We start from the raw sequence: 17,281 nt of genomic DNA, 5'->3' as shown, positions 1-17,281 counted from the left end.
TGAGCAAGGAGGCCAGGGATGAACCCGAATCCTCATGGATACGAGTCGGATTCGTTTCCACTGTGCCACAACAGGAACTCCATGATGAAGGTTTTTTAAAAGTAAAGAATATACATAGGAGGTTTTTTTAAAACTGATGTTGATATTTTTTTCTTTTTTAGGGATTTAACCATAAATTTATACTAGCCCAATGATAAAATGATATAATGGGCTATATGATAACTGTGTCATGACATTTCATATATATGTGTGTATATATATATATACATATATATATATAAAACAGCATATTATATAACTATATAACTGTGGTAACTATATGCAATGAAACTAAATTTATACCACCCCTATAAATTTATATCACCCAATATGAGATATTTTTCTAAATTTATATAAATACATGAATATCAATACCAGTATCTTCCACTAAAAAAGTCTCAGTTTCCAGACTGAAGAAGGTATTTAGCTCTAATTGATGTGAAAAAATAAAAATTGGATTTAAATTTGTAGCAAATTTTACTTCAAAATAGCTTCAATATTGCCTTCATTTCTGGTTGTTAAGATCCCATCCAATTTATTTTTAATCAAGTAGAACCATTTCCTAGTTGCAAATTTTTTAACTCCTACAAATCTGTTTTGTTTTTAAAGCATAATTGAAAAGTATCTGCTGACTGTAATACGTAATAAGCAATAAGCTGTGTGGTTTTCCCTTTGAGGCCAGAATCGTTCCCTGCATCTTAGAAGCTTGACAGCTCTGCTCTGTGTTTTCCTTATAAATAATGTGATCACTTGGTAGTCTAGTTTAAACTTTTATTTATTTGGGAAGTTATTCACCTAGACAAGAGTGTACCACACTGTAATACTAAATCCTTTGTACTTGTTTACTAAATGTTATAATACTTTTAGAAAATACCAAGTGATATACATAAATTATCTGCTCAAATCTAATTCCCTTCCAGTATGACAGATTCGATATCAGTATCTTGACCTTTCCTAATATTTCTGTCATTGCTTCTTCATATAGGCTAGGAAGCCTGACGGTCCGGAACACAGAGGTCCAGAACAACTTGCAGAACCACTACTGGCAAAAGAAGCATGTGACTTCTGCAGTGATTTCAGTGAAGATGAATTGGGAAACTCAATAGTAAAGACTGCTAAAAACAAAGCATCCGACTCAAATAAAACGTCAGGTTCTCCTGGACAGCTTACTTTACTCCAGTGTGGTTTCTCCAAATTGTTTGAGACAAAATATAAAGCAGTTGAGGATAGTGATGGAGATACTGCCTCTGACGATGAAAGTTCTGATGAACAGCCCACATGCCTTTCAACAGAAGCGAAAGATGCTGGTTGTCAGAAAAGTCAAGGCTCTCTTGGTATTTCAAAACCTCGGAGATTAGCTAGCCCCCTAAATCCAAGTGAAAAATGTATTTTGGGTAAAAGTGAGAAGATTTTAGAACAGAATATTTCTTCTGAGTCTGATGATGAGAAAATTTGTAAAAATCCAGCTGACCGCCACTGCATTTTACAGAATATCAGTGACTCAGAAGATAGTGATGTCATCCTTCCCACGCAATATACACCTCAGGGATTCCCTAAGAAGAATATAAGGTTTAAGCTACCTGTGCATGGCTCTGAAGACTCTGAAACAGAAAACCCTGTAAAAGTAAAAAATAACGGTGATGATAGAAGGACCAGTGTCAGAGGAAATGGACTAATTTCAAAACACTCAAATCCTGAGAATCCAGCCCTGAACTCTATCACGAAAAGAAAAGGCAGTAGTGATATTAGTGACGAATCCGATGACATTGAACTTGCCTCCACGTCAAAAGTAAGAAAGCAAAGAGCTACTAGTTCTCTGAGGTTTAAGAGAAAAAAGGAAGATAAAAGGGAACTTTATACTAAAACACTGAGGAAGACAAACCAACTGTGTGCAGCAGATCAAGACTGTAACTCTCAGGCTATTGATGAGTTTTCATCCTCAGATGACGACTTATCTGTTGGCCACGTCAGTCTCTCTAAACAGAACCACAGACTAAAAACTGTGGAGGACAAAATCAGTTTCTCTTCAAAATTAACTAGCCATGAGAAAAACAACAATTCCATACCAAGAAAACCCATGAAATTTTCAAATGAGAACACTGTCAGTCAAGAGCAGATGTGTGAATCAATGGATAAGTTTTTAGGTAACAGCAAGCTTTTCGTTACATATTTGTTTTGTGCAGTCAAATAGCTCTGTAAGAGATTCTTGAGTTAGCCATTTAATCAGGATGCTACATGGAGACACAAGTGAGGAAGTAGGTAGAGGCAGGATAAAGGGAAGACCCCCTCCTCGGTCAAAATAGAGAACTTTGTCATCCACGCCAGGACCCCTTCCATGTGGCCCATCTGAACACAACCTGCCCCCTACACTAAGTATTCTAACTTTTTTGCATTTGTATGGTTTTATCAAATGTGTATACATTTGATGCATACACAAATGGCTATCCCTAGACATTAAAATTTAGTCTCACTCAATTAAAAAATGTGTATAGGGAGTTCCATTATGGCTCAGCAGTAACAAGCTCGACTGATATCCATGAGGATGTGGGTCTGATCCCTGGCCTTGCTAAGTGGGTTAAGGATCCAGAGTAACTGGTGGTATAGGCCAGCGGCTACAGCTCCTATTCAACCTCTAGCCTGGGAACTTTCATATGCTGCAAGTGTGGCCCTAAAAAAAGACACCCCCCCCCAAAAAAAAATGTGTGTATAGTTTATTTTAATGTATAGGATTCTTCCTGCATCCCCTTCATTTCTACTTCTCTTACTCTTTTTCATTTGTTAGGATGCTTCTGTAAGGAGATACTTCCCCTCATCTATTACTTACCCAGTGGTACAGTGCATATAGAGAAGCCAGGGAAAGTAATTGATTTCCTTACCAGCTTTTAGTAGTAAGTTGATTTCCTGTCATCCTTAAGAGGATGGCCCATTATTTTCTTAAAATCATTATGAATTAATTGATTCAGACACATTTAATGGGTCCAAATCGTGTAGGTTAATGTTATTGAGGCTCAGTTGTCCCTTCTTTGGACAGAGAGAGCCTTTGGGCATGACCATTTTGATTCCTGAGATCTTTGATGTGGATGCTAATCATCTCTGTTTCCCATCTAGTATTACAGGATACTCCAGGATCATTTCATGTATTTTCTGCCTCAGACCTAGATTTAGTCATTTCTCCAAGAAGTCTTTGTTTCTTTTAGTGAAAAAGTGTTTCAAGACCACATATATACACACTTGTGTGTATATATGTGTGTGTGTGTGTGTGTGTAAATAGAGAGTTAGAGAGATAATATATTTTTATATATGATGATAAAAAAGTGTTCATATTGACACTTCTGTATGTATATTGATACTTAATTGGGGCTATGGAGCTTTTACCTCTTCTCTATCACAATTATATACTATTTCTTCCCTACTGATAATCCTGATTCTTCAGCATGTAATCAGGGAATGATTTAATTATAATGTCCCATAATTACTCGTGTTTTGTCCATGTAACAGAAAAGTCAAAGAATAAAAATATTGATGCTATCGCAGTATGATTCCTGGAAACATTAAAGTTTTGGGGGTTTTTTGCATATGCTTTCCCATTTCTGCCCATTTTTAAAATGGGTATACCATGTCCTCATTGTCAGAGCACATGAATATTGCATTATACACTCTCCTCTCCTTAGACTTCATTTATTCTTGGTTTGCAGGTAACTGTAAATTTAATGCTTCTCATTAGTCCTTATGCCAATATCTCTAGTTGTTTTCTGAGGCTTATAATAGATCACTTATTTCTAGTAGATCCCAGGAGATACTAATGAGAGTAATATTCCCTGAGACTCTCATCAATAACAGTTTGTGCCCTTTATACTTAAAAAAGTCATTTTTGCTGGGTATAAAACCTTTGACTTACACTTTATTTTCTTTTTTTTTTCTTTTTTTTTTTTTTTGTACCCTATCTTAAGTATTTTAAATATGAGGCCTCATTTTCTTCTGGCATAATATTTTTTTTTCCCCTAAATGCCCAAAGCATTTTATTTCCTTTCATTATGTTCCAGTAATTTTACTAGATTATATTTGGGTGTTTGTATGAGTTCAGGCTGCTGTAACAACTTACACTACACTGGGTGGTGTAAACAACATTTATCTCTCATAGTTCCGGGGGCTGGCAGTTGAGGCAAGATCATGATTCCAGCATGATTAGTCCTTGACTAGGGCTCTCTTCCCAGCTCGCAGATGGTTGCCTTCTCACTGTGTCCTTACATGGCAGAGAGAAACCATCTCTCCCATGTCTCTTATTATAAGGGCACCAACCCCATTCATTAGGACTTCACCCTCACGACCTAGTCCCAAAGGCCTGACCTCCAAATACTGTCCCACTGGGAATTAAGTCTTCAATGTATGAGTTTCAAGTCTTTTATCGAATTTTGAAATCAGTTGCAATTTTATTCTGTTTTGTAAGCACATCTTTCTGGCATGTTTTTATTGTAGGGCTATTCTGCTGCTTATTTCTCTTTTCTCTTGGAATTTTTATGAGATATGACCTCTTGCTCCTTTTTATAGAAGTTCTTTTCCCTGAATTTTTAAAAATGAGGCCGCGTTTGGGAAATCTTTTCTAATTTCACAGAGACTCATTCCTCCAATTTTTATATATATATATATATATATATATATATATATATATATATATAGTGATTTTTATTTTTTTTTCCATTATAGCTGGTTTACAATGTTCTAGAAATTTTCTACAACTTTTCTATAGTGTTCAAAACTATGGTGGAATTTCCCATCTCTGTCTGTTTCCCTTGCTTTGCTCTAGACCATCTGTTTTCTTCATCCCTGTTCTGCCTTCCTGCTCCTTTTGATTCCATCCCAGAACTTTTTCCTCATTGTGTGGCCCTGGCCTGGGAGCCCTGGGTGGTCAGTGGGGGAGGTCTTTGGGGCTAGCTTGCCCAGCCCCTTAACACCTGTACCCAGTACTCAGCTTTAGAAAGTGGAAAACCTTCCCAGACCCAGCTGCTGATTTCTAGGCAGCCATGTTCTCAGACCCATCAGATGCCACCCTGTCCCCTCCTTCTTCCTTCACACAGTCCCTGAGGCACCATGCAGAGTGTGTGGCTGCCTATTAGTGGGTTGTACCTACCTTCTTGTATTTTAGGGCTCACCAGAGTATTTTATCATCTAACTTTGTTGTAAGTATTGTCCTTGGCTTTTGGTTTTACAGTCTAGTTGCTGTGCTGGTGTTCTCGTGTGGAAGATTTAGAGAGTCAAAAACCGCTTCCCTTACCACCATCTGCTGAGAATCTGTTTAGTGATTTTAAGAGTTAGCATTGCTTTCAAAAGTGTCTGACTCATTCCCCAAAAACTACATGAAAGAATCTGACATGTAAGCAAGGATATTTTGATGTGGAACCCTTAATAATTGCGTTTGACTTGTTTATAAATCAAGCTTTATTTTGTGGTTATTAGTAGTCTCATCTAAAAGTTCATTATGAGGGGTTCCCTTGTAGTTCAGCAGGTCAAGGATCGGGTGTTGTCACTGCTGTGGCTTGGGTTGCTGCTGGAGAGCTGGTTCAGTCCCCAGCCTGGGAACTTCCACATGCCACAGGTACAGCCAAGAAAAACAAAAGTTCATTGTGATATATATTTTGATACCCTTGTAACTAAGTACAGATTTCCCCAGCTATCCAAAAGTAGAGCCTTTTTATGTTAACTTTTTGTAAGCAGAAATGGTGTAAAGCAAAGAAGCAATTTCCTTAGATCAGGTCTTGTTAAGGGTTGCACAAAATAAATCCAGATAAAGCAAGATGCTCACAGACGGAGTCCAAAGCTACGATGGCTTGATATCGGGATACTGAGTGTCGTTTCTAGGGAAGGATCTTGGTGATGGCATTCCTGCTGCTCAGTGCACAGGCTGCCTCCTGAACAGCTAGCTGCACAATAAATAGTGCAACACTTTTCTCACCTTTTGCCCTTTTTCAAAAAAGTGGTCTTCTTTGGCTTTCTTCCTGTTGAAACAAAAACAGGTACTAATGCAGGTCTTTTGGAAAAGCTAATTGGCATAAAGCAAACTTTTAAGAAGTGGGGGATACTGGTACTGGACTGTCTTTTGGTTTGTGTGCTACAATTAGATTTTAGGTTTGAGGCATTACTGCATAAACTCTTTTTAAAAGAGCAGCTAAGGTTTGTTTTGTTGTTTTGTTTTTTACTGTATAAAAGGTGGCAATAGGGAGTTCCCGTCATGGCTCAGCGGAAACAAATCTGACTAGCATCCATGCGGATGCAGGTTCAATCCCTAGCCTTGGTCATTGAGTTAAGGATCTGGCATTGCCATGAGCTGTGGTGTAGGTCGAAGACGTAGCTCGGATCTAGTGTTGCTGTGGCTGTGGTGTAGGCCAGTGGCTACAGCTTTGATTTGACCCCTAGCCTGGGACCCTCCATATGCCACAGATGCAGCTGCAAAAAGACCAAAAAAAAAAAAAAGTGGCAATAGAATGGACCTGGTGCTCTTTTGAATAATGCATAGCATGTCATCAAAATTAAGAAAAATCTGAGTAGATTTTCTACCAGAAGAATGCTTTTGAAGGTTTTAAACTGTTGCTATACACACTACCTGGTATTTTGAAATATAAGGAGAATATTATCTTAGTTGCTCTTTTAGTGGTCTGATTGAATAGTATCTTGTTTTCTCATGATTGGCAATTCTGGTTGAGAGAGGTTTGAGCCCGAAACAGCACAAGTGTTGAAGGTCATAACTGAGGTTCATTGCCAGAGCTGTTAGGAGATTTTATAGACCTCAGTTCTAGCCTTCCCTTTTATGACTGCAATTTAAAAGTAAATTATAGGTGCCTAGAAGCAAAGTAATAAAAAACGTAGCTATTTTTTTAAACTTCTTTCAGATAAAAGCTGTAAGTTAATTTTTTCATTTCCTAAAAACCTCCAAATCTTGACATTGTCTGGGCGTAAGTACAGAAAAAGACAGTATACAAACAGTAAAACTTAACAAAGCCAACCAAACCAAACTCCCTGGTCATAAACCCTATGCTCCTGCTTCATCATTGTAATCGAGTACATGTTTAAAGGAGCAGATGAGACTAGCACTGCTCTTTAATTTAGTAAACAGTTTTTTAAGTCCACAGAGACAACAAATTCATAGAGACAACCTGCCACTGTGACTTTCCTCTTGGCCCAAACCCTCATTTCAGGGTTAAATCTAAAACTTGTTACCTAATCTCAGAAGTGGGTTTTTTTTTGGTGTTTTGTTTTGTTTTGTTTTTTGTTTTTTTGTTTTTTCCTTAGGGCATATGAAAGTTCCCAGGCTAGGAGCCATATCGGAACTGCACCTGCCAGCATACGCCACAGCCACAGCAACATGGGATCCGAGCCGCCTCTGTGACCTACACCATAGCTCATGGCCATGCTGGATCCCGAGCCACTGAGCGAGGCCAGGGATCAAGTCCATATCCTCATGGATACTAGTTGGGTTCGTTTCCATTGTGCCGCTACGGGAACTCCCAGAAGCTCTTATATTAATGAGAGGTAAAAGTCATTTTTAATTTAACCTAGACCAATTTATTTGAACATTTTCTCTTTATTAAAAAAAAAATACTGTGATATTGACATACAGATGAATTTTTTTTTTGAGGATTAAAAATAGAATAAGCATAACCTGTATTGAATGTGCTACTGATCATTTTTAAAGTATACCTTGGACCATGAGACAAAGTATACTTTATCTTGCTTCCTCATGAGACATCACTTAATAAACCTCAATTCCCTCCTAGATGGTGTTCAGGAAGTGGCTTACATTCACTCAAACCAGAATGTGATTGGATCAAGCAAAGCTGAAAATCACATGAGCCGATGGGCAGCACGTGATGTATTTGAATTGCAGCAGTTTTCCCAGCTTCCCGCAAACGTGGCCATTTGCACTTCTAAGGAAGAACGTAGGGTAATGTATCTTTGGATGTTTTTTCTCATTTTCCCAGCAGTTCCTCAATAGGATCTTCTCCCTGTTCTCCCTCAAAAGTACCAACAAGACACAAGTGACACACAGATAAGTGTGAAAAACAGAATTTCATTCGGGGCGCTATATTCACTGAAGATGTTTTATATTAAAAGACAAATCTCTATGTAAATGCCTCAAAATGTTGAGTTGCTTAATAATTTCCCTCAGTGAAAGTTTGAGGAATCTGAGGGACTCATGCAGTTAAATCAAAACTGCTTCACGGAGTTCCTATCATGGCTCAGTGGTGAACAAACCCAGCTAGTAACCATGAGGTTTCAGGTTCAATCCCTGGCCTCGCTCAGTGGGTTAAGGATGCAGCATTGCCATGAGTTGTTGTGTAGGTCACAGAGGCAGCTCAGATCCCGAGTGGCATAGGCTGGCGGCTACAGCTCTGGTTTGACCCTAGCCTGGGAACCTCCATGTGCCGTGGGTATGGTCCTAAAAAGACAAAAAAAGACCAAAAAAACAAACAAACAAAAAAAAACTGCTTCTCTCACATGGAGAAAGGAAAGTATATCATTAGAGTTCCTCTGAAATTATTCATCTAAAATGAAGACACACCCCAAAACTAACTTCAAATAGAATTTATATTTTTAACAAAAGGGTTTTTATAATGTTAAGAGTAATACTCCTATGAGCTCATCTCATCTAAAATTGCTGTTATATAGAAATAAACCTTATATAGAAGTGGTATTTTATTTACACACTTTTGTCAAAAGCTTTAAAAAAATTTTTTCTCTTCTTTGGCTTATTATTCTTTCTGAATTCCTCAGAGCTAAGTGTCTGCAGAGTAGTTTTTCTACCACTTTATATACAGAAGTGAAAAATGCCCATGTACATAACAATGCCTCTGTTTCAAGTTAGCGCAACTTTTAATAATTAAAGGGGGAAACGACTCTGAACTGTCAAGCTATCTTCATTTATTTGTGCCTTCTCGTCTAGTCTGACAGATTTTGAATGGTCTTAATAAAATCAGAATACACAATGGAATACAGGATGAAGGAAAATATAAATTAAAAAAGAAGTTCAAGAGTGGAAGAAAGTTAGAATGCAGATATATTGGGTATACTGTATTTAACCAAATGTATAGGTATTTTTTTAAATGACAAATTTGATTGCTTTTCCCGGCAGACAAAACCAAGGAAGGAAACCAATGTAGTGTTCTGTCAACTAGTACCTTTGGAAATGTTGAGCAGTTTGGGTGGTCAAATGACTGAGGGTCCCACTGGTATGAATGTCTAGAGACCAGGGACGCTAAATGGCAGATGTTGGGGGCAGGGCCAGGGTTGGGAGATGGGGAAGCATCCCACATGCCAAGAATTGTTCTGCCCAAAATGCTGTGACACCCTGCTGAGAAGCACTGGGCTAAATGGTTGTCCTTAAGGAAAACAACAACAACAACAACAAAACAAAACAAAACAGCTCTTCTAAGGAAGAGCAGATCTTTTCCTAGAACTTAATTTGATGGAAACTTGTCACTCAGAGTTTTGGGGAGGGTTTTGTTTTTTTTTTTTAATCTTTTTTTTTAAGGGCCGCACCTGCGGCATATGGAGGTTCCCAGGCTAGGGGTCAAATATAAGCTGCAGCTGCCAGCCTACACCCCAGCTACAGCAACCGGGATCCGAGCCGTGTCTGTGACCTATACCACAGCTCTCGGCATCACCAGATCCCTAACCCACTGAGCGAGGGCAGGGATTGGACCCGCGTCCTCATGGATGCTAGTCTGATTTGCCAACTGCTGAACCACGATGGGAACTCCATGTCACGTAGAGTTTTAAATGGGCATCACTAGTGAAGAGCCAGTTGTCTTATGATATCCTTCCTTTAAGGATAATCATAATGTAATAATAATTATGATACTAATAATGTAAAATTGAGCTTTGAAAGGCTGTGCTTTTAGCATTTTTCAATGTAATTCAAAGGCCCGATTCCAAAATGCAACTCACCAAAGCATTCTTTCTTGACCCAAGTGATACTGGGCGGGCTAAATTAAAGGTCCAGGCTCTTGCTCTTTTCACCCTAAAGAATTTAGTTGAGGACTATAAAAGAAAAACACACAGAGGCTGAGGCATAGAGAAAAGCAAAGAAGCCGTTTATTAAAATGCAAAAGCACAAGTAAGCACTTGGAGAAGGATGCAGCTCTCTTCGCCAGTGAAGAACACCCCGAGGGGTTTTCTACCTCCCTTGTTATTTCGCATTAGTTTGGAATATGCACTGACAGAATATTCACTGTCTAGGCAGGGCTATGATTTCACGTGTTTACACCAGCTTCTGTTTTTGAACTCCTGTTTCCTAAAGTCATCACACATGCACTCTAAAAGCCATTTCCCTTATATTTTCCCTTGATAGTCAAGCAGCATATTGTATAGTGGTCATTTGCAGGCTGGGCATTTCTATTGCACATGCTCTGATGTGCTCTCTGGGTGTTCTGATCAGGCTTCCCTATTCAGGTGTCACAAAGTTTAGTCAAAGTTTAATTTATGTTCTTGTTGCTGACGCTATTCCTCCATTCTTCATGGTCTCACTAAGTATAAACAAGGAGGGAGTTCCTGTTGTGGCGCAGTGGTTAATGAACCTGACTAGGAACCATGAGGTTGCAGGTTCAATCCCTGGCCTTGCTCAGTGGGTTAAGGATTCGGTGTTGCTGTGAGCTGTGGTGTAGACTGTAGACGTGGCTCGGATCCCGAGTTGCTCTGGCTCTGGCGTAGGCCAGGGCTACAGCTCTGATTACACCCCTATCCTGGGAACCTCCATATGCCATGGGAGCAGCCCTGGAAAAGGCAAAAAGACAAAAAAAAAAAAGTATCAACAAGGAGATCGTTTTATCTCTTTACCCAACGTCTATGACTGAGGAGGCTGTCCTTGGACCCAGCACTGTCTTTCCTGCCTCATAATTCTGCCACTTTTTTAACATTCTCATTTGATTGAGGAACACACCACATCTCAACCAGTACTGTAGATAGCCCTTCCTTGGTAAGAGTGTTTATTATGGAGGATGAAGGGGTGCAAAGTGAGTTCCTTCATCCTTACACTAGCAATATCAGTAGTTTTCAACCTTTTTCAGCCCCAGCCTTCTTGAGGTGGACAGCACAGTCTCATCAGAAACTGTCTCTTCACATTGATTTTCAGAGTGAGGTACATTTCTTCCCAGGAAACAAATTGGAATATCCAGCCCCTGTAATTTTAGTATGTCCTTTGAGGCCCTATATCTCCCCCACCACACATAGGTCAACTCTGTAGACCTTTTTCAGGGAATATGAAGAAGTCTGGTGTTTAATGACTAAATCATGATGGGTATAAAATATTTAAGGGAAGTTTTAAAGCCACTAAGCAAGAAATTCAATCTTATGCTCCCAATGCTAGCAGGCCATGAATAATCTCTATAAACATACTCATTTCAGTGACTAACTTCTTTTAACTCAATAATCTGATATAGTAAAATAATTGCAAAATGAGATTCAATTCCTCAGATTTGACCTATACCATTTAATACATCAGGTTAATAATATAGTTGTACTTTGGCCTCTTGAAAACTGTATTACCTGCGTACAAAAATCACTTGAGGACGGTCTTATAAACTTACCATCAAAAAAGAAAGGTCTTGTCATGGGAAAGTCAGAGTTCAAAATAGTGATCATACGTATTTATGACGTTCTTAGTTTTTCACCGACATCCACAACTAAACCTACTGTATTTTTGACCCAAAACTATAACCCTGAGGCCCATCTCATAATTTCTTCCTTTTAGTTTAATTAGAAATAAATAAGAGAGCTCATATAATGAGACTCATCTTTATTTCATTGAATTCTGTAATCTTCTAGAGACAGCAGGAATTTTGATGGTTATAACATGGACTTTATTCAGAATATCAGGTGGAATTATCACTCTACCTTATTCTTTCTGTGTGACCATGAAAGACTTGCTTACCTTCTCTGTGCCTCAATTTTCTCGTGCTTAAAATACAAATAATTAGGAGTTCCTGTTGTGGTGCAATGGAAACGAATCCGACTAGGAACCATGAAGTTGTGGGTTCGATCCCTGGCCTCGCTCAGTAGGTTAAGGATGAGGCGTTGCTGTGAACTGTGGTGTAGGTGGCAGATGCGGCTCGGATCTGGCGTTGCTGCTGCTGTGGCTGCGGCGTAGGCCTGTGGCTACAGCTCTGATTAGACCCCTAACCTGGGAACCTCCATATGCCGCAGGTGTGGCCCTCAAAAGACAAAAAGACAAAAAAAAAATACAAATAATTATACTTCTTACCTCACAAGATTGTTGTGAAGACTAAATGGGGTAATACCTTGTAAAATGCTCCAAAAAGTAAGCAGCCAATGAATAATAAATACTGTTATTGCAACCAGTGGATAAGACTGATGTCAAGTCTTTAACTCCCCTAGAGGGTAAGGATCAACAAAGACAAATACTCTATAAACAGTTGTTTGTGACCATATTGAACTGTGAATAAAAAATGAGTGATACTAGTCCATGTAGGGCTTTAGACCTCCTTTAAAAAAAAAAACAAAAAAACAGTTCCCATCGTGGTTCAGTGGTTAACAAATCCGACTAGGAACCATGAGGTTGCAGGTTCGACCCCTGGCCTTGCTCAGTGGGTGAAGGATCTGGCATTGTGGTGAGCTGTGGTGTAGGTCACAGATGCAGCTCGGATCCCCCATTGCTGTGGCTCTGGTGTAGGCCAGTGGCTACAGCTCTGATTCTACTCCTATCCAATTCAACCCCTGGCCTGGGAACCTCCATATGCCTCGGGAGTGGCCCAAGAAAAGGCAATAAGACAAAAAAAAAAAAAAAAGCGAAGAAGAATGTTTATTGTAGGAGTTCCCGTCGTGGCGCAGTGGTTAACGAATCTGACTAGGAACCATGAGGTTGTGGGTTCGGTCCCTGCCCTTGCTCAGTGGGTTAACGATCCGGCGTTGCCATGAGCTGTGGTGTAGGTTGCAGACGTGGCTTGGATCCTGCGTTGCTGTGGCTCTGGCGTAGGCTGGCGGCCACAGCTCCAATTAGACCCCTAGCCTGGGAACCTCCATATGCCGCAGGAGCGGCCCAAGAAATAGCAAAAAAGACAAAAAAAAAAGAATGTTTATTGTAGAATGTTTTTCTTTTCCTTTTTTTTCTTTTTTTTATGGTCACACCCCTGGGGCATGGCTATTTCAGGTTAGGGGTCAGTTGAATCGGAGCTGCAGCTACCAGCCTACACCACAGCAACACTGTATCCAAGTCATATCTGTGACCTTTGCAGCAGCTTACAGCAAAGCCAGATCCTTACCCCACTGAGCAAGGCCAGGGATAGAACCCACACCGTCACAGAGACAACATCAGGTCCTTAACCTGCTAAGCCACAATGGGAACTCCATATTTTTCAGATTTTTTTTTTAATGTAACTATTACGTTTTTGCTTATGAAAACAAAATCACTCAGTATTTTATATTACTTTTATTGTATTAGGGTGGAAGTTAATAGTAACTTTTCTCTTTAAAGCTGATAGATTTATTTGCTGCTTAAAGTCATCAGTTCAGGTGACTGCTTCTCATTCACCATATCTCCATAGCTGCTGACAGACGTTCAGATGAGTGAGCCAGCACTCTGCCATCCAACTAGTCCTTTGGCATCTCTACACGTAGTACTCTGGGTTCTCCTCATTATAATTCTCCTGGAAACCATAAACTAATAATGTCAAGGAGATGGAGTGATGTTTGTATCATTTTTCTCTGTACTAAAACAATATATAAAGATAATTAAATTAAAAATTTTCAAAGAGACTTTTAAAATAATCTTCTCTCGTAGATGAGATATTGATGTCATTTCAAAGCCATCTCACGGAATTTCTAGGGAAAAATCGTTTATAACCACTGATTTCATTATATCTCATTGATAATACTTCAAAATCTTTCGTGAGTAAATCACTGAAACACAGCATTATCTTTAGAGATATGTATGTCACTCAGTGAGGTTTTGCAGCTTGCAGTGGTGGTGGGTGACCTGGTGAATTTGCCGTTTTGGAAAAAATTTTAAGTGGTTATGGGGAGAAAAGAGAATAAACTAAGGTGAAGGGAAATGAAGTGAGATGAAGGCAAAAAGACTCAGCCATAGGGTTAGAGATGTCTACAACCCGGCTTCTGAAGTCTCCAAAAATCCCTAGACCTCCCACCCTCCAGTACAGTATCTTTCATCTGGGGCTCACATCCAGAATCTTTTTGATTACTGAAAATTCTTCTGAGTGCTTCACGTCTGTCATCAAAGTTTTATTAGAGACCTTTGTGTTTGAAAAGATTGTGTGTGTGTGTGTGTGTGCGCGCGCATGCCTGTGTGTGGTCTGTGTGTGTGTGTCTGCCGCCAGATGCAAATCTGTTGCCTCAATTCCTAAGAAAACAAAACAAATCCCATTTATTTGTATGAAGGCAACACAAGATTAACAGTGACTACAATATGCAAGTATTTTACTTTCCAAGGGATACTATAGTTGGGTCTCAGTGAGAGCCGTTAACTAAATTGCAAAGGAATATAGTAAATGGAAAACTTACAAAAAGAAGGAATGTATACTCTGCAACCATAGATAAAATAGTATGGTCTTTTAGAACTTCTCAGTCATTTTGGTGTAATTATTAGTAACTAAAATGACAAAATCCATGAATCAAATAAAATTCAACTGTCTGCTAAGAAAAGTTCTAAAATAATCTCTCTTTTCCATATTTCTTTTGGTTTCTTACAGTTTAAACTTTTATAAATTAATTTCTGTTTGTAGAACATATGTGATAGATGTCTTAAAACCTCTTTCTCTTACAAGTAATTTTCTAATTACACCTATCAATTGTACAATGCAAGTTAAATAAAGTAAGAACTTCCTTTGCCTTAAATTGTACGTGGCTATTTTAGAGCCATTTCTGAAGACAGCTTAGTTTAAAACATGTCTAATAACAAGAGGGAAAACCTGTAACATTTAGGTTTAAGCCTAGACCAAAAGGAAGTGTTTGAAGCATTGGAAGAAACTGACAATGCCTTTATTAGCATTAATTTGTCCTTTTCATATATGGAAGTATGTCAGCAAACTTAAGCTATACCTGGGTGTGATAGGGTTCCTCATTTCTCAATCAGCTTCATGTTTTCAACTTGAAGTTTACTTAAAGTTTTCTGAAAAGAATTGTACAAAGACAGCATTCAATTAAGGATTAATCACTATGGCAACCGAGACTTGGTGACTGAAAGGGGAGGATGTATTCTCCCCTCAGTTTCCTGCCAGCTGTCATAGGCAACCTCTGCTGCCTGAGTCCAAGCCAGAATGTAGACTGGGACCAACTCGAAGACACTATATCTGTATTTTTATAAATGGGTACAAGTATCAGACTGTAAAAGAAGACTTAATCCCCTGAGTTGGATGACAGACACTTGGCACTCTTGCCAGTGTTTGACAGAGAAATAACGGGTCACTTTGTAGTAAAACCTGGATTAATAGTAAACCCTTCTTTATGTTATTGCAGTGTGGTGTAAATGAGAGAACTAAGCATGCCGTCAGCCTGGGGGCGGGGGCGGGAGCGGGGGTGGCACGGGGGAGAGTGCCTTTTATGTAACCAGTGCAGGTTTAAGCACTCTCCAGAATACTGTAAATACAACATGTTGTCTTAGTAAGAACTTCTCTTTCTTGTATTTGCATTAGATTGGCATTTTGTAGATTACTTAAAGAAAGGATTTCTATGTGCTAGGGTGGATTTGATTGCAGTATGTTGACACAGCTTTTGGAGTCAGCAAGGAGGGATGGACTGTTTACAGTGAGCAGACTTTGGGGAGATAGAGCATTCCATTATCCTATTTTTCAGGATGGTGGATGGCATGATGGCTTAAAGTAATTGTGCACAAATGACTGGTTTATGAAGCAGTACAGTAAGTAAGGTTTGTGGTTTCAGCATGTAGGGGAATTAACTCTTACTGAGTGGGATTTTTCCTGGTCTTAGTTTTCTTTCTATAGCTAGATGTTAATTTTATGGTATTTGTATCAGAAATTTACTCTTTTGGGAGTTCCCATGGTGACTCAGCGGTAATAAACCCAGCTAGTATCCATGAGGACGCGGGTTTGATCCCTGCCCTTGCTCAGTGGATTAAGGATCCGGTGTTGCCATGAGCTGTGATTAGGTCGCAGACGCGGCTCAGATCCTGTGTTGCTGTGGCCGTGGTGTAGGCCGCTGGCTACAGCTCCAATTCAGCCCCTAGCCTAGGAACTTCCACATGCCATGGATGTGCCCCCCCCCCCCAAAAAAAAGCAAAAGAAAAGAAAAAAAAGAAATGTTCAAGTGATTTTAGTAGTGATCAGATTTTTTCAGTTGTTTGCATGTGTGTGTATGTGCGTGTATGAAATTATGTGGCCAGTGTTGGCATAAAAAAGGCTTTTATGCTTCTATCCTTAGAACTAGGAATCATTCAGAGAGATGGCATGCCGTCTGTGAAGAGCACCTACCTAGTCGGAGGAAGGAGAATCTGTTAACTATAAACACATACACCTATTCCCTTCCTAGCTGGTGGCAATGAGAAGCTGTGACATCCTTCCTCACAGTGATGTTACAGGATTAATGGAGTAATGACACTGATGAGCTGATGTGTACAAAACACATTCAACTCCTGGCAAGAAAGGCATAAATTTTTACTATTGTATTTATAAGTATTGCTTATTAGTAGGGGTAGTGAGTGGAACTCTTTCTGTTATTCTCTGCCATGACCTGTTATTATTTTTGTTGTTAGAAGCACCAGTAATAGAATATGTTAGAATACCATACAAGATACATAGTCCAGTCCTCTAATTTTATAAATGAGGGACCCACTTTGAACTATGCCTGATTTATTAAAAAAAATGTATTTGACAGGAATTATAAACTAATTTGACAATGGCCTGGACTGATAAAAATATTCTTTTTTTCTTATTAGGAAGTAGCTTGATTCTAACTCTCCTTCTCATCATTGTTCCAACTGCATAGAAGATTGACATGGCTTCTTTGAACAATTTCTCTGTTTAGAATAGTTGGAAGATTACAAATAGTGTTAAAATAGCATTTCTTCAAATAATGCCTTCTAAGTAACAACATAGAAGCTTAGAGATATAAGGCCTCAATGAACTCTGATTGACTCCACCTAGTGACTTAAAGAATGTTAAGCATTTAACAGCCCTTTTCAAATTATGTCTTATCCCCCTATGAAAACCATGGTATCGATTGGACATGGCCACTTAATGGAACACCTATTGCCTTGTCATCTGAG

The 17,281-nt window shown here is 39.1% G+C and overlaps 1 protein-coding gene across 3 annotated transcripts in view; it reads left to right on the top strand.

The window, feature by feature from the left end:
- Window positions 1-17,281, top strand: part of ERCC6L2 (ERCC excision repair 6 like 2) — a 150,745-nt gene that overhangs the window by 110,083 nt on the left and 23,381 nt on the right. For all 3 annotated transcript variants that reach the window (XM_047754776.1, XM_047754775.1, XM_047754777.1), the window contains 2 exons: window positions 1,025-2,183; window positions 7,809-7,975. In XM_047754776.1, coding sequence (XP_047610732.1) covers window positions 1,025-2,183; window positions 7,809-7,975 — 1,326 coding nt within the window. The remainder of the gene's footprint in view (window positions 1-1,024; window positions 2,184-7,808; window positions 7,976-17,281) is intronic.

The sequence above is a fragment of the Phacochoerus africanus genome, chromosome 12 (genome assembly GCF_016906955.1).
Source record: "Phacochoerus africanus isolate WHEZ1 chromosome 12, ROS_Pafr_v1, whole genome shotgun sequence".
Classification (NCBI taxonomy): domain Eukaryota; kingdom Metazoa; phylum Chordata; class Mammalia; order Artiodactyla; family Suidae; genus Phacochoerus; species Phacochoerus africanus.
The sequence above is the reverse complement of the archived record's forward strand: the minus strand, read 5'-3'. Positions and strand labels throughout refer to the sequence as shown.